The 25,983-nt window shown below is 35.0% G+C and overlaps 1 protein-coding gene across 2 annotated transcripts in view; it reads right to left on the reverse strand.

The window, feature by feature from the left end:
* The window catches only part of Nachralpha6 (nicotinic acetylcholine receptor alpha6), a 587,525-nt gene that overhangs the window by 409,550 nt on the left and 151,992 nt on the right, over positions 1-25,983 (reverse strand). For both annotated transcript variants that reach the window (XM_076321147.1, XM_076321146.1), the window contains exon 3: positions 3,683-3,822. In XM_076321147.1, the coding sequence (XP_076177262.1) occupies positions 3,683-3,822 (140 nt within the window). The remainder of the gene's footprint in view (positions 1-3,682; positions 3,823-25,983) is intronic.

A 25,983-nucleotide genomic window follows, 5' to 3' on the forward strand; every position in this document is an offset into this window, starting at 1 on the left:
TTTAAGAATTTGCCATCCTATTTGTGTATTATCGAAAAAACAATTTGTTAATCCCTTTAGAATCAAAATATTCTTTTCTTCGGAATTCATGTTAATTTTCTATATTTTGTGTTTAAAAATATTTTACTAAAGAGGACAAATAATTATTTTTCAAATAAATTTTGATACAATTACAAGTCTCTTCCAAATGTTTTCTAAATAGAACACTAGTGAAACTCGACACTTAATCATGGAACATACGTAGACACCATGTCGTAGGGGGAGGGGGGAGGGTATCAGGAACTGACAGTGGTGTAACGTCCAATATCCCCCCCCCCCCCATCTACCAAATAATGCGAAAATGGTCACCATGGTGGTTTCAGTGAGTAGACTTTGTACCCAATAGGAATCCCTAACCCAAGATGTTCAGGAAGTTCTTCAAAAATTTCTCCTACGTAAGAAGCAAAGGACATCAATGCTTAAATGGTTAAACAACACACCGTTCTCAACGAATAGTTCAAAGTTAGTAAATATAACGAGAACACATAATAATTTCGCGCTGAAAAGAATCTTTCATAGGCCCGGTGAATGTTTTCACCCATTGATATCTATGATACTTCATACTAGAAAGGTGTTTCGCGTGATGGTGAGTCGGTGTACAAAAGGAAGGGTACATAAAGTAAATGGCCGAACTAAGGGTAGCGAAAATGGAGAACGTAATGCAATCTGCCTCGTTCACCACCTCTTCCCTCCATTCATTCCACCCCCTTGTGCCGTTAACCGCGCTTTCATTTAGATAAGACCGATATTTTGACGTGCAAAAACTCGTGGAGCTAATCTCGGACCTCCTTATCTTTGTAGTTCACGCAAAGATTGCAGAACGGCCGTTTTGTAAGGTATATCTAACCGCGGAAATTGCACCAGACCACCACGACTTTCTCTATCATCGATAGAACGAATCTCTGGAAATATTACGTGGCCATTGACACTAAATATTTAATGCAATCTTTTCGAGTTTGACTTCTACTCGTGAATCAACTTTGCAACAGATCACCGAACGTCGTTGGAAATTGAACGAAAAAGAGTATCGCTGTTTCATTTCTGTCGAAATATCTGAATTAAAATGTCTCAACGGTTGAAAAATTTCTACTATATAGGTTTTGTTACATAGAACATTATCGTGAGATGTTCAAATATTTGGAGAACCATTCGATGTTTAAAATAAATGAACTATCTTTGTACATACATGGATTTTTCACCAAAAATGATATCCAGATATATTAAGTGAGCATTATTTAAGCATAATTTTACATGAAAATCATAATTGTATTAGAAGTTCGTATAATCTATTTAGAACTTAACAACGAAAAAATGGTGTCGATTGTCTAAACTAATTAACCATCAGAAGAGACATATTTGATGAAATAATCAAATCGAATGTTTTGTACTTCCTTGAAGTTGTAAACTTTCCTTGTTATTTGTAATAATGTTCACAATATACCATTTTTATCATATCTCATTAATTAACAATTACGATCATATCTTATTAATTTTCTTTTAGTGAAAAACAGTAAAATGTTTCAATGAAACAAGTACCTGCATGTGCACAAAGAAACGTTTACTTCTATAAAGAATCAAAGGATGCTTCAAAATTTTCAGCAACGGTATAAATTAGATTAATTAAAATTATGAAAGATACATAAATATATTTTTGAAATCAAATAAAATAGTGGAAGAAATTGATATATGTCACAATGGAATAAATAAGATGCTTCTCGTAGTATTTTATTTCTATTGAAAACACTCGTTAAAATATTTCCCGTCACCGGTAGAGAAAACATTCAAAGAAGAAATTGGAAACTTAAAAGCTCGAAAGTTTGGCACAGTTGAAATTTCTCTTATGCGCAATATATGTTGTATCGCAAACCTTGAACGTGTGAACGCATTTGGAAACACTTTAAATACCATAAAATTAGTTCTGCGCCAGGTTAGAGATACTACAAATTTGAGAGATTCATTATCGACCCACGTAAAGATAGGGTCGGGGACGTATAAACAATTTAGGAGAGCACCTACTTTCTAATCGATATTCTTATATGCCACCTTTATAAATTGTTAAAGACTATTAAAAGCTACTATATCGACGTACTGGATTGTTCCCGCAAAGTACGTACATAATTTGTACTCGTGTACGTACGTATATTACTCCTTGCAATTTAACGGACAAATTACTAGCGGTGAAGAATTCCAGGGTGAGATAAAACGTAGAATAATGGTGTACGAGTAAATCCTTTTATAAGAATCCTAAGAACTTGTACAATTTAATTGAGAGAGATTATTTCGTAATAAATTGTAACTGATTCATTGTCAGAGATTGAGTGAAGATTGACTCGTTGAAATTTTGAATTTATTTTGATCGTGTTTGTAATATTGAAATGTTTACACATTTGTCTCGTTTATTTCGAGCTTCCAAATGATTAATAAATGTATCATTTTTGGATTTCTTTTCATATTTTCAATTTATCACCATCAGCGTTAAGAATAAACTTTTCTGATACCCTCAAACCATTATGCCTTGCTACGTGGCGGTTATGTCATTGTAGTTTTTTTTGTACTTGCGTCAGTGACGCAGTGAATGCGCGAGAAAAGGAATCCGATCGAATGGTAACAGACAGTATTCATATACGATTCAGGTAACTCCTCATATATGGCTAAAGAAAGGAAGGAGGCATAATGGAAATCCTTCATATCGAAGTTCCATCGATTATATGCGTTTGTGTGCTTGTGTACCTCTGGGTATGTGTGTATATGTACTTACATTTTTGTCAGCTAGTGGTATTGTGCAGTTTCCCGCCAATGGAAACGAAAATACTTCCGATGTAAATTCTCTCTAATGTGACTTTTTTAAGAATGGCAGAAAATCTTGCGACGTATTCTCGACTCAGTTTCCTCGATATAAATGCAATCACGAAAATGGAGAATCGCTTTAATGACAACGTATTCGATCTGATTTAACATTCGTCGAAGCGAATTAATAATTCCAAACTAGCTACTCAAATAGCGAGAGCTTGTTTGATTTATATGTACATATTGTGCACTTTTTTTTAGAAATTTTAACAAAATGAATCTTGGGGCTGTTAAAAATCAAATTATACGATATCGTCGATAAAGAGAAGTAATATAATTGTTTCAGTAATATAAGTAGCTCATTTCCTTTTACTTACTACATTTCGTTATTACTAGTGACAATTAGGGTCTTTATTGTCTCATTTATTAACATTATCTCAGTTATGAACATTACGCCCTTCTAAAACTTTATATTCTTTGTCATTACACCGTTTACGCGAAGATCATTGTTCTAAATTAAAAATATCAGAGAAACGTGGAGCTACCTTTTCCTTGTTATCGAATCGAACAACATCGATAAATAAAAATTGTATATAAAGTATTGTAATTTATGTTAACAATGTAGAGAATAAATTGAATAGGAACACGATATAATATTGTCGGAAAACGCAACTTTAACCATACAATGAAATGTGAAACTTGATTTCGATCGAAGTGCAAATTAGTTCCTGATATTTAAATCGAGTTTATCAGATTTAATAGCGCGACTTAAAATTCAATCGGTGATAGATTCTCCGTTTCATAAGAAAGAATCGAAATGACTGATGGTGACGCAAACGAGAAGAAAATAACTTACCACATCTATGATTTGCTGCAGCGTGATGCCGAATTTCACCTCGAGAGGCTCGCTCTCATTGGCTACCGGCCGCTCCAAGGTGTTGTACGTCAACAGCAGCTGATTTAATAAACGTTTTTCGTGACTTCCGCACAGGCTTTCTGCAACAAAAACCAATTGTTCGAATGTGATTGAACAATTTACGAATTCCCTACAAGTACAAACGATTACCATAATGCGTTATTCTCTCAAGGAGATATTCTACTACAGAGGATTTGTAAAAAAATCGATTCTCTTTTCATACTTTCTTCAAAATCAAAGGATTTGAAAAATAAATTTTTTAAACTCCACGTCGAGACTTTTCAAACGAACGAATTTGTAGCAATTTGGAGATGATGGCCATTGGTACCTCGTAGCGTTTTATGATACCACGAGACAAATATGAAGCAAGTTTTTAATACTCTTGATGCAGGATTTTCAATAATTTTGACAGTTCTCTTTCAAATGGGAATGATTTCAACTAGGTAGTATTTACGAACGAAAAGACCTACTGTTTGGAACGACAATCAGGAAGGACTGTAAAAGAAGCCAGTACAACTCATACAGATGAAAACTCACCCGAGCAAGACCCTTTTCAGTAAGAATAATGTCTTTTACATGGTTCTGGACTGCAGGTTGGTCGTAAGTATAATTATCTCCATTGAAGAATTATAAAGAAATTAAGACACATTTCCCTCAAAACCATTGTACATCTTTCGAAATGGCTTCCATATTTTAAGATCTCTTTCACCAGTCGACTCAAAGTTTTGCATCCATCTTGAGTGCACGAGTCATTATCGTTCGCAGCAGAATTAAATAAATATATTTTTTACTCAATTCGTTCATTCCGTGAAAGGCACGAAAAGAACAAAAAAAAAAAAAGAATCGACAGTCAAACTTCAAAGCATCGCTACTTTTTTAATTATCTATTTGTTTCTTTAATTCTGCTACGTGTCGTACTAATTACGAATCGTTCTGTTCTTTTTTTAATTTCATGGAAGCCACGCGAAGATTTTTTGTAAGTAGAATTGTCGGCAATGTTTATCCTTTTTATTCGTACAAATTTATAAGTGTTAATGAATCGCGAAAAAAAAAAAATGATAAAAATAGCTAAAAAAATACGCGCTGCATTATGAGACACTTTTAATATTTAATTTTATGTGCGTTTATCTGATTTTCTGCAATCTGAATGTCCATATACGACACACCTGCTCTCAGTTACGCAATAAACTCGCGAAACTTGCATTCTCTTCGTCTTCACACTCTTTCCTTTTCTGTCACGCATCTAGATGTCGCTAGCGGCAGTAATTATATACGTGCTCATTCAATGCGGTCGTTTTAATTCACAATCATCACGCAATATTCAATGAGAGACACAGAAGTATTTATTTTGAAAGAAATTTTCAACATGCAGAGGTCAAAGAGGCTACCCTCCATTTTTCAATTCGTAACACTATTTTCCTAGAATATTCTCTCCCGTATGCACAAGAATTCGTCACGTTTTCCTGAAAAGTAATATGCACGTCTAAGCGATGAATATGTTTCACTGCATATTACGGCTGAAAATTCCTGTTACATAAATTGCAAATTTTCATATGCACCGATGTACTTTCTCTGTGTGATTGACTGTTCGTCGTCTGTTTAATATAACCAGAATCTTACGTGTAAATTTACGATGAAAATGAAATTACTTTCACTAATTAAAACTCAAAGGAAACTATACGTACGCACCGATGTAGTGCCATATGTTACACTCGATTTGGTGCAAGTTGAATGACTTTGATCATTAATCGAATTGTGATGGTGTTAACGAAGACCAAATCGATTATTCATTTTAGATGAATTAATTACCGAAGAATAACAGTATTCTGTACCTTGATTGAAAGAGTTGCGAATTCTGTATAAAACATCTAAAATAATTTTGAAAATTCGCCAAAGTACCAGTGTAACAACAAATTCATCGGAGTAATGTATGCCACTCTTCGTACCACGGAATTTCTTCGTACAATATTTCGTTATATACAGAATATTTTAGAAACATACATACAGAATGTACCACACTATACAGAATATTTTAGGTGATCGTGTTGTGTGCGTCACCTTGTATATTACATTCTTCTTTACTAACATGTTTAAATACATTTACTGTCACTGTTACTTTCGAGTCTCCAATTCTATTGAATCAACGAGAAAACAAGGACATCGAGTCATTTAAATTCCTACAATATAAATTGCAACTGCAACGGAACTGCAACGTTCACGGAATTGACTGTACAATTTCAAGTCGTATATCTAAGTTGTCGTGGGATTAACCAAACGACTTTGAATAATGCACACGTAGTATAGATCTCTCTGCGCCTGTGGCGAAAAGTGGAGTGTACGGTAGGTAAAACTATTTGACGACATTGAGAAGTGCCGGTTCAAAATTTGTCAACGTCAAGGAGTAAAGACTGTTGAAGAGCTAAAGAGGGAATACACAGGGCGAAGGGCAATATATTTTGTAACGTTTAAACGGAAGCGTAATTTTTGTTAAATTTATCGCACTCACGTCGATAATGACTACCGTTGGACATACTATCATCGGTCAAACTGTATCATCAATCTCCCCCTTATCCATTAATGTTCGAAACTTGTAGCTGGGAACTTCTTAGAACTACTCGAACGTTCTTCTATTTTTGCACAGTGTCAGTTACAGTATTAATTGTACGTAGCCTTAACGGTAAATTTTATTGTTCTAGGAAATCCTCCTTTCAATGGGAGTTTTGTTCAGAAATTCCTTGAACTCTAGTGAACATCGTACATCGTGTTGCGAGTGCGGATTCTATATATTACGCAGCAACGATAGCGAGTAAGCCATGGTAATCCCTTGGCAAACCTGCTAAGCTGGCATACACTCGGCTCGGTCCAAATTGAAACTACACGAATTTTTAATCACTCGAATCTGTGCTCCGAATTCATATTCATAAACACAATCACACGTTTCGGTTCTTCTTTTCAATTACCGTACATTATTCAGTCACCGTTATCCCTTGTCCATGTAGAGTTAATTGATTTAATTAATTGCTCATGACCGTGACAGAGCAAAGTTACCTTCTCTGTTACGCGCACCCTTTACACGTCGAGCACTTATTCACACAGCTATTTCATTCCAATGAATTTAATCTCCTTCTGTACAATAATTCATCGATTACTAATTTTAAAGATACAGATACAGATGTGTGGTAATTTTTAAAACATTCGCCGGTGAATTGGTCCAACTCTTTAGAATTCAACACTTTTGTTGACAAGAGGTTCGTATTCTCGAGGGTGTAACGAGTGTCTATTCGTACGATTAAAGCTATTAAATTTGAAACACCGGCTGGATATTTTTTGTCAATATCTGAAGTTCCCCTACCTATTATGTTAGGAGCGAAAGTGACTTTCGAGCGAGAAGTGAGGTTAAAATGTTTGGGAAATAGGGACTCAACAAATGCGTACGTGCTTAAGAGCAATCTTGAGCGAATAAGCATGTGTGTGTCTATGCATGCGTGCAAGTACCTCTTTAAGGACGATCGCTGCGTTGTTATAGCGGAGTACTGCAAGAACGAAGAGTAAAACATGCAACGAGAAGTTTAGAGTGAGTTTTCACGAAGAATCGTTAAGTAGTAGATGTTAAACCGTACACTAATGCTTCTCGGTATCCGCCCACTCCATCTTTATTTCTTTCTCTAAATATTGTAAGAGCTTCTTTAAAACATTTAGAAGACCGATACAACTTATGATTCGTTTTATAGTTAAATCTTGTCTGATAATAAAAGATTATCGTTTATTCGCTTGAAACCAGAGATTACCAATGACGCCCTCAACGAGAATTTGTCATCTAGGGAATTTTCATTTTCCAATGAAAAATTTTCAATTATACTCAGCCTATGGTGCTGAAGATGTGTTCAAATGAAATTTATTTACTGCCTTGTACTCTCTTTGGATTTATAAAGCTGTAAAATCTGAAAAATTAACAAAATTCATTATCAGACTGCTCCAATTATGCTTCAGTCTTATTAGAGACACGCATTATAGTAATGGCAAACGTTAAATTTAAGAGATATGCACTGTCGAGTGATACGAAATTATCTCCACCCATGTTTATGTTTCTTATTAAAAATACTCAATATTTTTATGTTTGTCACTATATATGTTCATAAGAGTATTATTAATGTATCGATGAGATTTTTCCGGTGAAAATGGATTCAAACACTAACTCCCTTAAACTATTTTTAAGTACACCTAATTAAAAATTTTAAACAAAATTATCCGTATTAAAAATAGCATAATTAATAATAGTCTAATTGGACTCATTTCCTTAGGGAAAATCCGTCAATCCATTATGATTATTATTACGAAGATATACAGAAAGATATTCAAATTGTAATTTTCAATAGCGAATGACTCATTCCGCACAAGTGCCTAAATGCTCTCGGTTATGATCCCCCAAACACTGATAATGTGTTATATCGCGTTCATTCTTGATAAAATCTATCTACTCTCATTCTCAAGCGACAAATTCAAGATTTAACTTCAATTGGAAACAAAATACTTCGATTCATAAAACGCAAACACAATCCTTCCCAGTTATATAAAATCGAGCATACTCGATTCAATTTCGTGTAACCAATCACGATTGTAATTAAAAATACACGAATAATGTACGCGACAAGAAACGATCAATAAAAAATAATCCAAATGAAGTCGTGTTTGGATTCATTTTCACTCGAAAAATCTCACCTGTCTACCGACAAGACTCACGAAGATTCGATGTCGAATATAAAGAGAAATTCAATCTTCACCAATGGATGAAATTTGGATCGCTCTAGGTACCGGTGAATTACTCGAGCCGATTAATCGATAAGGGTGATCGCTTCGTAGAAACGAATCGTTCGAAATTCAAATTTTCGTCGTCTCGAGGAGACAGAGAATCCCCTAACCGCGCCCCAAGACTGTGGATTCAAGTATACTTAATTCCTCGACAAATTTGACGCGCGTAGTTTCATTCTGTTCGAAAGACATTGTACTCCGGCAACCGCGCCTTAACCAGCTTCAGAATCCGTGCACGATGCCGCAGCCGAATGCGAAATGCAACAGGATTGTGTCTACGGAGAGAATAATGGCCGTAACCGCGGTCGAATTCGGCGCACGTGCACCCATTGAAGACAGACCGAAATATTGTGGGGTTACGACAAATGCACTTGCTCGTGAACCAACTCCTGCTACGTCCAACAACACGGAGGATTCAATACTTCTCGCACTTTTTGTTCTAGCTACCGTCCTTTCCTTTTCCCTTCCCTTTGTTCCGCGTCTTCTTTTTGTCTTTACCCCGCATATTCAGGGACCATCCTCTTGTGCTTCGACGTGCTTGGATGATCGTGGTCATTGACGCTACGCTTTACGTAAGAATTGCTGGTTTCTTTTTCTTTTTTTTGTCCATCCCGGGCAAGATATTCCATTCCTGTGCAACGGTAAATCAAAAGCAGAAGATACGATTCAACTGAAAAATGTCGAACGAATGAATTGCGAAGAACCGTCGAATTGATCGCAAATTATAAAAAAGAAGAAAGAAAACGATTTCTGATACAACTGTTCCCTGTCCAGTAATGTTATTGGAAATTTGTCGATGCTCCTCATTCGTATCGATATTTACGCCAACCTTCATATTTCTACGATACATCGACTGTTTTATCGATGGTCTTTACTTATATCGAATTATTGAGAACATTTCAATCATGCTCGGTTGAGAATTGCAATAAAAGTGTACGTCATTGGATTAATGTGGCGTCGATGCGCGTATTCAGGCGAGGTGAGGTAATTGTCGCAAAGTTTCGATTCAATTCGTTTTTTGAAGAGGATAATCGAGTTATCGTGTATCGAAGAGTAGGCTCGTCTGCGGATATGAAGTACGATTTGAGAGAAGTGATTGCAACTCGCGAGAACACGAGTTTCAAAAGATGAAACTCCTGATTCGCTAAAAGATTTCTGTTCTCTGATGAAAGCACGAAGGATGGTCTGTCGAATTATCGATATGCGATATACTTTTGCCATATCCTTATTCTCATGCACATGTCCGTTTGTTATACCTCGTCTCTCGTGTCGAGGTCGCTGTTTGAGAATATTCGCGCATTTGTATTCGTATGTGCAGGGTTGTGTGGCCTGGTCTTTATGCATTCGTGTTCAGCTACATACAACAATTTCTGTATTAATTTTCGGTAAGAATTGTACTTATTTGTTAAATAAAACGGAGAAATATTGACAAGTTTACTTTCTAAAAATTTCTAAAAAACCGATACACACTTGTTTCTTGAATGTACTTATTAAAATGTACGTCAATTCTTCGATACCACTTCACTCCTTCTTTCTATCGTTCTTTCTTTTAATTTTATTTTACTCCGTGTACCTTCGCATCAATATATAGATTTCTCTTGACTCTCTGCTCCGATCGCATCGGGATTCTAGAGTTCCCGGTGCCATGAATATCGGTATTCGAACTTTCCTACAAAATTCAGCTGCCGGAACTTCCATTTTATCAATCGTGCTGTGAATTCCTTCGTTTTAATACCTCCGCATTTGTCTTTACAGATTTCATCGCACTCTGCGACAATGTTTTATTTGACTAAAATTTATGGAATCGTACCAGTGACCTTTAGATTAATTACAAATTATAAAGCACATTATATATAGATCTCTTAAAATGAAACCTGTAGGGCAATGTACTTCAGAGAATTTCATGGCAGCTTTCGTTAACGCTAGTTTTATAAAAATATTTCATATTAAAATTGTATACTTTATAGTATACAATCAAAAAACTTCAAAAAATGTTATTAAGTACTGTGTCATTATATTATTATAATAATAATAATAGATCAAGACCAGCCTTGAAGATTGACAAGATACAAAATATACATCTTACTTGTCTTATTAATATGAATGTATAGAAGATCACTTCTTGCAGTGAGAAGGCTTTAAAGTTAGTTACATTCGAGCAAAGATTAAGATTCAGTGATGGAACAACAATTTTACAGTTTCTAAATGTAAGTTGCGGATAACTCGAGAAGCAAAAAAATATTTACCACTGTATTGTCATAAGTTAATTTGTTTTTCCATATTGTTAATAGTTACTTATCTATTGAAACACATTATACCATGCCTCTACATTTCTAGAGTTTGAAAATGTGATAAAACAATGTACCAAATGCGTACATATAAGAGCACATTAAAAATTTCTCTTCTTAAATAATATTTTCAATGTTTTGAAATAGTTCATGATAATTAAATCCTTGATACTTCGAAGAATTTGAAAATTCTCGATTATTCAATTTTTTTAGCAGAACATGCACTGTTTTCTAAGTGCTAATAAATTTTCCAAACATTGCACATAATTGCATATGGAATTAATTCGTGAATTCTGTTACCAACTAGCGAAATCGGAGGATTTAGATTCAAATAGTTCTCATTGTTTATCAGCGACAGGTATCGAAATCGAAGCACGTGTTCCGTGTAGAGCAATACAAAGGTGATTAATCAGAACAATGCAATATGTCGGTACTGTATAAACTACAGTTCAGATTTGGATCAATAGCACGTAATACATTTGCCTAATCTGATTAAGGATGACATTGATTTCGTTCGCACGACGACAATACACTTTAGCAAACTCGAATCGATATAATTGTCCATGCCAAACGTAAGTAACTATAAACAATCAAAATGGTGCTAGAAGTGCCTAATTAGTTTCTGGGTCATGTCAGGAGACAAGTTTGTTCAAAGTTTGTGCAAGTTTGTGACACTGTAGTGTGAAACGAGCCTGAGCTGAATCTCTCGTAAAACTAGCGTATTCAACGACATTTCCTCGAAACGTGAAAAATTCTAAAGACATTGCAAATTGCAAAAAAGTCATTCGAGAAAACAACAATCTATAACTATTTAAGAAACTCGATCGAAGCAACGCACAACAATCAAGAGGGAAATAAAATTCTAAGAATATTAGAAATAGGTACAAAATTAATAGGCAACAATTAATATTAGATCATTTCGTAAGTCTTTGTTGATTCAATTATGCAATCTTATAAGCGACTGATGTGATTTGATACAAAACGATTGCAATTTTTCACGTAAACATTTATTTACTCTGTTATTCAAATTTCTTAAAAAACACACTATGCAGGCTGTTGTGTGTATTAGTAAAATTGACAGTAGCATTTATTTCGAATTTGTAAACAGAAAATATTAATAACACAGATATATCGAAATTGATACTGGATACATTTCTGATAAGAATCTGATCGATTTGTTCTCTTACTATTCTTAAAACGAAGGCTTTGTTTTCCCCTGCCTAATTTCGATAGCAGAACTCTGCCTCGTGGGAAAATTGATCGAACAAATCGTTCGAAGTGTTACATTAGCGTGGCGGTTTCCTAACTTCTGCAGCGTTCCGCTCACCCTGCTGTACGACGTGTCCAAGTACATCATGTGGGCGCGAAGCTAGAACAATGCGAGCTATACTGTATCGGGAAAGCTGGTCCCCGTTTTCACAGACCTGTTAGGTTTCGTGTCAGTTGTCGAAGACGCGAATTTATGATACGACAATTGCTATTGAAAACAGGATAAGCTCCAAGAGTCTCAAGTTCCAAATAGTATTCGAAGATCCCTAGCTATAATTGATTAAAATACAAGTATCGCGGAAAATGTACGCAAAAATTCTTAAACTCAAGAATAATCAATTTTACCAATCGTGAACAATTATAAGGAATAATATGAATCGATCAGGTAAAGAGGCAGCAAGTATCATGTCAATCTATGAACTGTAGATTGCACTTCAAATTTTAAAGAACTTTTAAGTAAGTGCTCGAAACGATAATAAAAAAATAGAGGAAAATAAAAAGATATTATAAATACACATGGTAATGGATGATTTTTATTAATAATCACCTACAGGAAACCTTTGTCGAGTGGATTAAGTTAAGACTACCCTAATTGCAATGAGACACACAAACCTTATAATAAAGCTACTCGAAAATGCAACTAAATTAAGTGCATTGAAATTCTAACAATCGAATTACAACAATTCGCTTATAACAAAAAATACTTAACAGCCTCAAAAAAGCATTTGGTACAAGAGATAACAGTATCAAGATCGTACAAATATTCGAATTATTTTCAATGTTATTTGCACATAGGTGAAATATAAATCATCTTGAAAATCTAAAAGAATTGAAATTCTTTGGGAAGTAATCAAGTTTGTACGAACTTTTGAACAAAAACAGAAAAAATGTACCTATCGGTAATCGAGAATGATTCCAATAATAAACTTATTGGAAAAATAATTTGCTAGAATAAATTTGACACGTACCGTTATTATATTCTGTTGCGTTACAAGTTCGTCGGAAGTTTCAGTGTTCTAAGACCTCTGAAGTTTTCGAAACTTTCAAATATTTAAATTCCTTAAGATCGTTAAAGCCGTAAGAATTTTAATATTACGAAATATTTCTAAATTTGAGTTTACGTATGCAACAATCTCAATCTTCAATTTGTTCAAGTTGTACGAAAATTTCTACAAAAAGGAGCGAAATTAATAAACCGTGTTCTTGTTTTACAAGACCAGTGCTCTTCGAATGTGTCCACGATGACAGGCTAGTCTTATTTTCCGTCAAGGTAAAACTGTACCTATAAATAAAGACAATAACGATCGATTGATTCTAGGTCACTCTAAACGATCCTCTTCTCGAGACTAGTTTCATTCAAAGTTCCCCCGAAACCTAGGATGAACGTATAAGAAGCAGAAAGCTGTACCGCAATTACCACAGCGGAAAGAAGACGACTATAATTGAAGAACTGTACCGAACAGAAAAATCGAACAGGTCTTTTCCAAGGAACTACTTCATTTAGATGCAGTGCATGCTCGAACAGTGACGAACGAAGAAGCAGAAATTGAGTAAACGATGCATCTTACGATCCAATTCCGACGACGTAATGAGAACGTAAATATAAATAGGTGTAGAAAGGAGAATGGATGTTTCTCGTTAAAACTATTGCTCTCTAAATGATTTCCAAAGAATTAGCAAAAGTACAAGAACGTACGATCGTCGACGTAGAAAAATTCGAGACGTTTATTGCTCAATATTTATTTGTACTTGCGACGTAAATGATATTCAAGCATTGTACTTAATTTCTCAAAGATAGAATAAATAAAACATTTAATATCTCAATCTTCGAGAACTTGTATTCCATGTTAATTCAAAAATTAATATTACATTATACAATGAAACACACTCTAACATTATCGACGTTGCATCAGTTCCGTGTATTCTAATATTTTTATATTTATAATCTTCTTGCTTGCCATAAATTAATATTCCGTATTTTCCATATAGATCACAGCGAAGTAGCCCAAACGTCAAAATCGAAATGTATAAACAATATACAAGAATACACCGTCGTTAATTATCGTTTTCCGATTTCGTTTGCCAATTTCGAATATTCGTTGAGTTTTCTTGCACAGATGCTCCGCAAACAAGTTCAATGTTACTATGAACGATTATTATTAATATCATTCCAGAATACGAAATATTTGCAGTTAATGAATTCAGATTGACGATTATTTTCCACCGAAACGGCGAATAATTTTTCAATCGTTCAAAACGACAATTTGCACCGTCGATGCGGTCAAAGAGAGCAACCAGGTATCGGTAGCCAATCAAAAATTCCGAGCTACGAATACGTATTTTGCATCCCAGCTGCTTCCAACTCGACATCCGTGTCGCCTATTGAAACGTAAATAATTCTCCGTTATAATGGGGCGATTTTGCCATCGCCGGAATTCACGAATATTCGTCGGTATTTTTTTCCCCCTTGCGCCGCGCTCAGTAGAATATTCCACGAACCCCACTAACCAAACAGTAGATGAGCCTTTTAATAGTTGGCCACAAAGGCCGACTGAAAGAGGATCGCGGCGCGGCTTCATTCAGATGAACGTTGTCGGCGTCGATTTAGATTAATGAGAATGACTTTGCTAGGGGTTGAAAAAAGTCGTCGGAAGGGTAAAGCGAGGGAACAAGAAATAAAAGAAGGAAGAGGGGGGAGAGAGAAAGAGAGAGAGAGAGAGAGAGAAAGAGAGAGGGAAAGAGAGAGGCGAAGGGTGAATAGAAAAGGCACAGGAATGTAGTTTACAGAGTGGTTACGTGGCGCTGTGTACCTTAACTAAATATGTGTGATAACGGGTGTCAGCGTGAATGGGTGGCTGGTGGTTTTTTCACAGCTTCGATGTCAACGCTCCTTCGCGCCATTGGTGGAAGCAGCCTGCCTGCGGGAACCACCGGTATGAATGGCACTCCCTGCGAATGTAAACGCGATCACACCCGCCCGAATATTCGTACGTGCGACGTTCATGTACAGAGTGACCAGTAGTAATTCGTGGCACGATCGACAAGTCGGTGGTTCCTCGTCTAACACGATACCGAAATTGCGAAATCAGGAATGACGATAGGAAATCATCCGGTTTACTGTTCCTAGGAAGAGTACCATTTTTTACGAAGATGTACGTACAGTGAACCTCAAGTTGTGCGGTTGTATCCTTACGTCCGAGTGCACATTTTGTATACGTGTACTAGGTTGTTCGATAAGTTTTCTCTTGAGTAAAAATTTTGTCTTCTATTGTAAAAAAATATTACGACACTTCAACTTTGAACGACTGTAAATATACGAAATAACTTCACACATGTTTATAAAAGAGTAGTACCATCTTTAGAAAAATAAAACGATGAATTTAACAGCTCCGTTTCTTATCGAACGATAAATTTGACGGAGTAACCTGTTATGTAGCGAAATATTAAATAAAGTTTCCTTTCTCTTGGATTTGTCCTTTCAAAAAGATGTATACACGGCTTTAACTTTGATCGATTATTCGAAACTCAAATCGTACACCGAATACATTACGGAGAGATGGAAAGATCAGTTTCGGAAGGAATTGCAAGTCGTATTGGGTCAGAAGTTTTAATTGGGCTAAGCAAACATTAATCAACACTGTTCACATTTCCCTTACTCGTGGTACTACGTTTATCTTGACCCCGGGAGCAATGTTTCTTTTTTCCTGGGGAACATTGTATTTCTATAATTCGACTTGCGTGGTGTTCGACTTACGTGGAAAGCTTCAGAATCAATTAACAGAGTTAGTATACAGGCTCTGTATATTTGTATACAGGGTAAGCATTGTAGTTTGTACAACTTTTAAAACACTGCTTTACATTTTATACATTTATGGCGTATGCGAATATAAACTAGACACGTCAAGTATAAATTTAGTACAATCGAGCGAAATAAAATAATATTATTCTATTTGGGTTTATGAAATTTATTCTACATACGTTTTGTATATATTTTCCATAGTAATATACACCATAGTATATGGTGCATAAAATATGCGACCTAGTGACCGTAGATGAAATTTAAGTGAAACTTCATCCGTTTTAATCGAGCAAGAAATTAAACTAACGAACAATTCGGAATCGTTCTTTCTGATTAAAAAAATTTACATCGTCTTGGTCTTTTTTTAAAATATGACTGTATATGATTTTCAAGGGATATCAGAGCAAACTAGAAACACTGTCTGTGCAAATAAGTTCTCGATTTGCACAACTCTTGTGACGCTAAAGTTGGCAATATTTTACTGAACCGTCATAATTGGTTTCCCCATGAAATCTTGAACATTCTCCGTGGGTGTTCAGTACGCAATAGGCTATAAACGTCCCCATAAAAAGAGATCAATCGGAGGCACATCCGGAAATTAAGCTGACCAACGGATCGATCGATTTACACTTATTGCATCGCCAATAGAATGTTACATCAAAGATTCAGGAACTTCTAAGGAAAATTTACGGTAGTGGATATTATGAGAGGAAAGTTGTATGCTTACGTTCTTAGTCAGAGTTTGCTCGAATAACAGTCACTAGAGTCACTTGAGCAGAGCACAGTTTACGTAACTACACTGTAGGCACTAAGTAATACAATTAGTACTAGAAGAAATATAAATGAAACTCTTTTCAATGGTCACTAAATTTCTCTTAACATCGCTTAAAATACTGTACAAAGAATCTAATATTCTACTAGAAAGATAACATATATGTACAATAAGAAGATTGTTCAAAGCTAGTGTCTTTCAATTTGGTTACACGACGTTTAAAATACTCGAACGAAGAAAGTAGTTTAGGGTTACTGGCCATAAAGTCGGACTTCAACTATAAGAAAAAGCCTAGAAAATATTCCGGTGCGCAAAGACCGTGTATATTCCGTAGGATCGACACCTGTCTCGTCATCAGAGTGTTCAGATTCAATAGAGAAAAGCGACGCCATGATTGTCAGCTCGCCCACATAGATTTTCACGCGTGGATATTACACACGCGCCTGCACGCACGTACACGCTCGGGCAAGCGTACAATGCAACCGATCACGTGCACGTGATTACCACGAACAAACGCGTTCCGAACTTGCGTGTTCCTGTTCCCCATTACGAAGACTAATAACACGCAGCTCTTTAAAAACTACGATACGTTATCGCGCCATTCACCGCCCGTTTAATTATAAACCTAGATCACTTCCTGTAGAACTTCTTTTAGAATGATCCTTAAACCTTTATTTATTTGCCGTGTGTGCACACAAGGAACGTTTGGTGTTATAAAACGTTACTTTGCTTTCATAACTTCCAGGTGAACGGGCCAATAAGTAGTTGTAAAAATAAAATATTGACCAACTATCTTTCGATATTTAAAAGACTCAAGGTAGTTGGAGAATAATCTTCTCGAATTATTTCATTATTATTATTATCAGTACCATTCGGAATTCTTTCTTTTCATTTTATTGACCAACTATCTTTCGATATTTAAAAGACTCAAGGTAGTTGGAGAATAATCTTCTCGAATTATTTCATTATTGTTATTGTCAGTACCATTCGGAATTCTTTCTTTTCATTTTATTGACCAACTATCTTTCGATATTTAAAAGACTCAAGGTAGTTGGAGAATAATCTTCTCGAATTATTTCATTATTATTATTATCAGTACCATTCGGAATTCTTTCTTTTCATTTTATTGACCAACTATCTTTCGATATTTAAAAGACTCAAGGTAGTTGGAGAATAATCTTCTCGAATTATTTCATTATTGTTATTGTCAGTACCATTCGGAATTCTTTCTTTTCATTTTTAGCGATCGGTTTAAAAAAAAAAAACGCAACGTTCAATACTCATCTCCATTCGTTCGATGTATTTTTTGTTTAGCGACTTGATTGTTCGTAACAGGGATAGAAAATTAAATCACACGAAAATATGTCATATGATAGCAGAAAAAGTAACTACAATCTCTGAGTCAACTCAGCCGCGCGGTCGTTAAGAGATTTAACGTTTTTATTATGCATACGTGAAGTAAATCCATGTATGTGTATATATATATATTAAATTTCTAGGTATACTTTATAAAAATAAAGTACTTTATTTTTATAAACTATATCTAGACTACGTCAAAACACAAGTGACGATGGTGCAGCTAGAAATACTGTTATAGAACCTAACCTCCAGTCTCCATAAGTCTACGTCTTACTACAGCGTTCGGGACTTTGGGAGTTCTTAGAAAACTAACTCGTGTAATGTAAATTAATACAATGCTCGGAATAGTTTGAGGTTCTCTTACTCGAACGAGTTCAAGTCTTCATTTCAGTTCAATTCCTTTAAAGAAGGAATTCGACAGAAAAGGTTTCGTGTTTTGTATTTTTTACTTATTTTGTGATGTACAGACAGGCCTTTACAAATTTAAAGATGATAAATCAGTAGATTAAGTTTTAGTCCACTATCGGTTTATACGTTTAGTTAGATTTAAGAAAAAAAGTGATTATAGAAAGACTTACGTAAAGACATCGTAAATATGACCCATTTAACCTAGACATCAACAAATAATGTCTATATCGTAACTTTTAGAGAACGAGAGAGCAACAGAGATGACAAATTCTTATAATTTATTATCATTTTAAATAAAGAGATTTAAATAGAGATCTAGAGTTAGATTCTATACATTCAAAACATTTTGACGACCAATTAAAGTTGCTGGAGAAATCCTTTTACCAACCGTTCCAAATCACCACAATATTGACGAAGCATTTCTGCGTACAATTCCAGTACGAATAATTGGGACAAATATCTTGATTAAAAGTGGCAATTGTCGTAAACACATATGCGAATAGGTTCATCTAGTTGCTTACGCGTGTAAGTTGACAACCTTGATTGGTGAAGTTACACTCATGAGCTGAAGATTCACGATTCATGCGGTTTCACTAGCTTAAGTGTAACATACTGCGCTGTTATCTTGCCTATCGCGATAGTACAATCGGAATAAACCACGGACCATACTTGAATTGACTATTGTGAAACCTAATTCTGAATCCGAGAGAAATTTCGTATCTGGGTTTCAATTGCCTTTACCACAAAATTCAGTTGAAAGTTTTGCATTTGTATCAGTTCAGCTGTGTAATATTATCAGTCAACTCATTGTATAACTTGCACCATTGATAGTACAACAAATGTATTTAGTAACTCCTACTGTACACTAATTGATTTTGCCAAGTTATTGAATATATGTGGTGCTGGAAATTTGTATGGAGCAAATGGAAATTAGAAATCATTGTGTAACTTAGCTACTGATTACATAAAATATATTTCTAGTAATTTTTATGCTAATTATTCTTGGTAGGGCAGTAAGTTTAGATGATTTTAATACAACATCTGTAGTAATCTTTCATAGGCAGATAGCTTAAATAGGAATATTTTTAAAACTAATAATAACTGTTCAAGACCTCTGAGGATCTCGATAAATGAAGCTAGACAGAGTAGTAGGCAAAATTCATTTCTATCAATAATATATATCTACGATCTGTTTGATTTGTTACACAGATTGAGACACGATGTTCAGTTTCAGATATTATAGGCAAAAAGAACGATAAATCTCGAGTATATTATAATACCATCGGTAAGTAAGTTCGTTCAATAGTTTGATTAAAACGTCTGATCCAATATAACTCGTGATTTCTTTCATGACCGATCACTGTTCCTTCCTGTAATAAAATATTCGAACTTAAATTTAATATTACTTCGGCACATTAGCTACAGGTACGATTCATATTGAAGTGTGGATACCGAGATGGATTAAATCTCGTGCATCCAGAGCTTCTTCTGTAATCGTTTCTGTTTAACGTTTTTTAAGAGATTAGATTTCGGCTGGCATCTCGCGCACGATTACCAAGCAATCCCTAACATCAATTCGTGAAACCTACAATTGATTCTTAAAATATTGTTACATACTAGATGAGGTGAATAAATATATTATTTTGAAATACCATAGAACTTGGAGAATACCAACTACCTTGATAGCTAGTTTCACAAACTGACGATGTCGAATTGTAGGATTCTCTCACTGGTCGTACTCCATTTAAAAAACCTCGAACAATTGCATAAAGAAAATAAGTGATGGAAGATAAATTCCTGTTATTTTCCAACTCATACGTTTTTTGTGGACATACGTTGGTTAAACGGTCCAAGCTCGTCTCTCCACCATAGTTTGCGTTTCATTCGAGGCGCGAAACATCGCTGAAAATTATTATTGCGCGTACACAACAGCTTTGTTGCCAGTGAAACGCAAACTCCTGTCTGAGAACGTGGACCATGCTGACATCAGAGCATCTAGAGGATTACACCAACTAAATGCTGAGAATGTTTCGAGGTGCACCCCCGGTGTCCAATAACAAAGACGAACCATTATACCTCGGAAATGTGCGAAACTTGCATACACTAATACATTTGTATAACTGTACTCGTGCAATAGTATGCACAATTCGCGTATTTCCAGTTGGCCATCATTCGACCAGTTCGCGATGTAACTACTTTACAATGTGCTCGAGGGAAAATGATACAAAGACGTGTTTCGTGTCGATTTAACAAATTTGGTGAATCAGGAAACGATATTTATGTCCATCCCAACGATTTACTTTGACGTCACTGTTCACAAATATTTACAAATTTAATATACAAAATGTATATTTCTTCATACGGATCTCAATATTTTGATCGATTATGCTGAGGATTCTATTCGATTACACAAGTAATCTAATATTAAAATATTGTTAAAATAATAAATATGTTAAAAAGAAAGATGAAAATGAACTTTGTAATACAAATGAGACCATTGTATCGTCGATCATTGCAAATAAACTTGCAAATATATTTGTGGAAATGTCTGAAGCAGACTCTTGTTATAAAATTGTCCACGTACAAGTAACTTAACTTATTTGGTTAGGTGCGAAATCTTTATACGCTTAGGTTTGGATAAGTTTCAGAAATAAATTGATAAATTTTAAAAATACGATTTCTTCAAGTTAGTTATGTAGAATAGAATATTAAGAATGTGGAATAAAGTGTATTCAGAATCTTGAAAATTATCGGTCAGTGTCTCTGTGAAGATAAAAGTAATGTAAAATTTCTGAATGAGTGCAATAAAATCAGGGTACATGCAGTGATTTCTATGCAAGATTTAGAAGAAATGTGTACCGAGTCATCTATCTTAATTCTTTGTTTAAGATTGTGTAATGGTTGTGCAAGATAGGGGCAATAACAGGGAAGAATTCAAACTCTCAATCATTGACGTTTAAAAACAATTTTCGTTTCCAGTAGATGTATGTATGTAGATTGTTCTACATCCCCTCACCACTGAAATTAAGAGTTTTCTGGTCCTGTGGGTCATTGAAACAAAGCAGCACAATAATGTAAATTTTTCATGGTATTACCTGTTTTCACTGTAAAGGGATCTAAACTACCAAGTGCTCAATAGTCGATCTATTCTACTGAACGTCGGTCACAGAAGGGTCCAAGAAGTTAAAGTGTCGATGGTGGACAGATCTAGAAACCTTAAACGTCGGTTGGGAAAGTAAGAGAGAATCCAGACCGCCAACTGATCAATATATGACCTGTTGTGTTGAACTCCTAAACCCGAACACTCCAAGTGTCTGTGATGGTGTGATATAGAACCGGCTGTATCCTCCTACTGTTTCAGTTACTCAATCAGTCATCGTTAAGAATTATTGGAAGTACTCAAGCTTCTCAGGTGTATAGCCAGTTTTGGGAGCATTTGAGTGTCTACTGGTCTATTGCCAATCTTTGTTTAGTTATTGGTTAAAGTCAGAAGTCGTTAAACTTCCATTTGAGAAGCATTCAAGTGTCCTCTAGTGGATAGACATTGTTAATCTACGTTTAGTTATTGGTTAAAGCCAGAAGCCATCAGTCCTCTGTTAATCAACACTCACAATTATCTGGTTTGAGATCATTTGGAGGATACTCAGGTAGGATTTGTGCAAGCTTTATCGCTTGTTAATACTTACATATACGCATTTTATGATTGCCTTTCCAAATAATTATCTGGTTCTTTGAGTGATTCACTGGACAACCTTTCCTGAATTATGCAAGCCTGCAATTATCAGGAATCGAGTCGTATCTCTTCCAATAGTCGCAAAAGAAACCGAATTTTAAGCGACTCTTTATTTATTACACAATAAAAATGATACTTTGCTTGCTTTTCAAATTGGTCAAATTGCAGTTACATTATTTTGTTCTTTTCAAATCAAAACGCACTGTCTAGTTATGAAATTGCAAAAATGATGCATTCACTACGATAATTCGAAAAAGCCAACTCAACGTTTTGCGAATCTGTGAAAGTTACTTCGTAAATATACAGTAACGTCAATGTTCAATGCATCAATCTGTATTACGAGATCAAAAATACGTCCGATATATCCAAGTCCTAATTAGAATATATAGTTTTCGTATCTGCACATGTAAAAAATGCAAGGATCGCAATATCCGTTATGTAGATATCTTTGAATCTCACAAATAGTGAAAAATCGTGTCCGCGTCAGAAGCTCGGCTAGTTTCAAAGTCTCAACAACAGCAACACGTTCATTCTTTCAATGAGTCTCCTAGAACTAAGAAGTTCTTGAATGCAGCTTCTTGAATTTACGATACTCTAAGTGTACGTTTGTGCGGGAGACGTTAATGACGTGCATAAGTTGCTGCACACAAACCTCGGGAGTGCATCCGAGCGCCAGAGGAGAAATGTAGCCTGCGCGCGCGTGGGAACAGATAATACGACGAGGGATAAGAGAAAGAGAGAGAGGGAGAGGTACAGAGGGAATGAAAAAAAGAAAGAGAGAGAGAGAGAGAGGAACAGAGGGAATGAGAAAAAGAAAGAGAGAGAGGGAGAGACAGAGTGGCGACGAGGCGACAAGACTCGAAGCTCCATTGATTCACAAAGAATATATACAGTCAACATCGTAATATTTCTTCCGCTTTTTCTTCCAAATATTAACTCTTTTAGAATCGTATTTACAGGTCGATCGATACGAACGCAAGCACAAGAAACGAAATAGAGTGAATCATCGGCGAGTTTCTTCGAAAGACAGTTTCGTGAAACCCTCCCGAACTTGACAAAGGGGAAGCTGTGGAAAATTTATTAAATGGGTTACAAAGGCTGTTTCATAAACTTTTGTTGGGATTGTCGGAAAGATTGTTAGCTACGGAGAATCGTTACATAAACGCTATAAAATTATAGAATGGTATATAGAAACGCTATACACGGTATAGTGTATCGTAATATGCAAATCTTTGCATTGTGCTCTGGGTAGAGAAGTGTTGAATATAGTATATGCATCGAAACAATCTCTAATAATAATAAATTGACCAACAATGGAAGTGAACTAAACAAAATTAAAAGCTGTAAAATTTCTGGGCCATCTATAAAATGAAAGTGATAGGATGAAAGTGATGCGAAAGTTCATATACATGTATAATAAGTTACTCAATAAGGTTTATCGTTCGATAAGAAATGGAGCTATTAGATACGTCGTTTTATTTTTCTAAAGATGGTGCTACTGTTTGACGAATATGTGTAAAGTTTCATATAGATCTGTCGATTTATTCGTATATTTACAGTTGTTCAAAGTTGAAGTGTCATAATATTTTAATACAATGGAAGAAACTACAAAACTTATTGAACAACCTAGTATTCCATTCGAGCTTTTGTCATAACATATTCATCCACTTCAAATAAGGAAAATTATGAAATTGTTAAGACTTCGAGTAGATTCATGACACCTAGTGAGATAACTATGATACTATGAATAAACTGTTGAAGTCTTTGATTTTTCAATTTTTTTGCACAATCATTTTCCAATCGTATTATATATTTTATATTCTTTGCACTTATTCAGTCAGTAAATGATACTATGAAACAGAATATTTAAAGTGAAAATTACACATGGGTACTTTCTGATCAAGGTCAAAGCTTTGACCTGGGGATCATGATTGACTTTGATAAACAGCAAAGGAAGCCTTGCACTATCTTAGAGCCCAAGCAGAACGACATACATCACTGTTACAATATACATAAGCGGAAGGAATATCGTAGAAGGTGAGAAACAAAAACTCTAGAGCGTAGCAACTAATCCTACTTTGCTTCTATATTATACATAACAACGACAGACCTACTTTATTTTCGTACCTGGCAGAAGTGGTTTCGTAAAGCTTCATACAACATCTTGAACTTTGTTTTGCAACACTGCATGCATATCCGGAACATGAATGTTTATAGTATACACTTCTGGTATTTCTGTACGTATTGTTGCGTTTTTAGTATTAAGTTCTAAGAAAAAATCGATCGAAATATGATCAAAATGTAGTCACATTTAGAGGCAAAAGTAGTACGTTTTTTTATTAGAAAGACAATTTATTCAACTGTACCAGATAAGGGTAGAAAAATGCAGTGGAACGTGCCGTATTAGGTGTACCGAAGGAATAAAAATAATAAAAAGAATATTATAACTGTGCAACTTCGTGGAAGAATGGGTGGAATAAAAGGAGTAATTAAAGGGATTAGAAAGAGAAGAAAAAAAGCGATTAGAAACGTGCAATGAAAAAGTAAACCAAAGTATTGAATGTTATCCTGAAACTCTGAACGTGTACTGTACTCTACATATTTTCTCTAATACATCAGAAAGATTCACTATTTAAAATTTACATACAGCATGTTACATACCTACATTGTATTTAGAAATCTTCGTAATAGCATGATGCACTTTATAATCGAAAGATACGAAATAAACTGATACATATACATTACACTAATAAATATCACAATTAACATTCTGAACTCGAATAACTGACCGATTTTCCTTCGATAAGACCAATTCGATCAGTTTTCCCAATTTTAGACAAGTTCTAAATTCAACCAGGGACACAAACAAGGACCAACAAACTACGTTCTTACTAAAACTAATATTGGCGAAGTAAACACAAAGAATATACACGAGATAATAAATATAGTTTTTAATCGTAATAACGGATTTATTCCAGTCAACTCCAAATAATTGCAAGAATATAAACTCGAAAAAAAGTTAAATGGATTACACACGTTTGTACGAACTTTCTTTTGTCGTGTTTGTGTTTCGAGTCCACATTCGAAGCGTTGTCCACATGTTACGATCCGTTCTATTTAGTATTTGCTGCTCCCAATATTCTGCTGACTGAGAACAGTCTGCTCCATAGAGACACCACATATGTGTGGTATACACAACACAGTAAACGTTTATGTAATACATTCTTGTCATGAGAAGATATTGTGTAAGAGAAGTAATGATCGATGATCACTTTTTCGCTACAAAAAGTTTCGCGCTTCGTTGAACACAAACTATGGAGTTATATCATCTACGATGTAACTTTGAGCGCGTTGTGAATAATGTACTCTCCAAGTTGTCCTTTTTCGCTTTTGGAGTTACTTAAGAATAACAATCGCCAATAAAATATGCAAAATGCTCCATAATTGTCCGTAAGTTTAAGTTTACGTATGAATAAATTAAAAGTTATTTTCCAGTTATCAAATATTTCAAATTGTTCAATACAAAATATTGCATCAACTTTTGAAGCAATCTCCTACAAGTTTTTATTTACGACGTTTCGGCCTTACGCACGAGGCTCTCTTTAAGCATAATAAGAAAATTATAATATAAACTTTAATAAGAGTAGAGAATACAAAATATGTAATACGATTGGACAATGACTGTGCAAAGAAATTGAAAAATCAAAGACTTCAACAGTTTATTCACTGAAAGTTACTGTACACATAGGAAGTGAAAGTAATTATTACAGTTTAGGAAGATTTATATTAGAACTTCGTTATTAT

This window comes from Ptiloglossa arizonensis, chromosome 9 (genome assembly GCF_051014685.1).
Source record: "Ptiloglossa arizonensis isolate GNS036 chromosome 9, iyPtiAriz1_principal, whole genome shotgun sequence".
Lineage (NCBI taxonomy): Eukaryota > Metazoa > Arthropoda > Insecta > Hymenoptera > Colletidae > Ptiloglossa > Ptiloglossa arizonensis.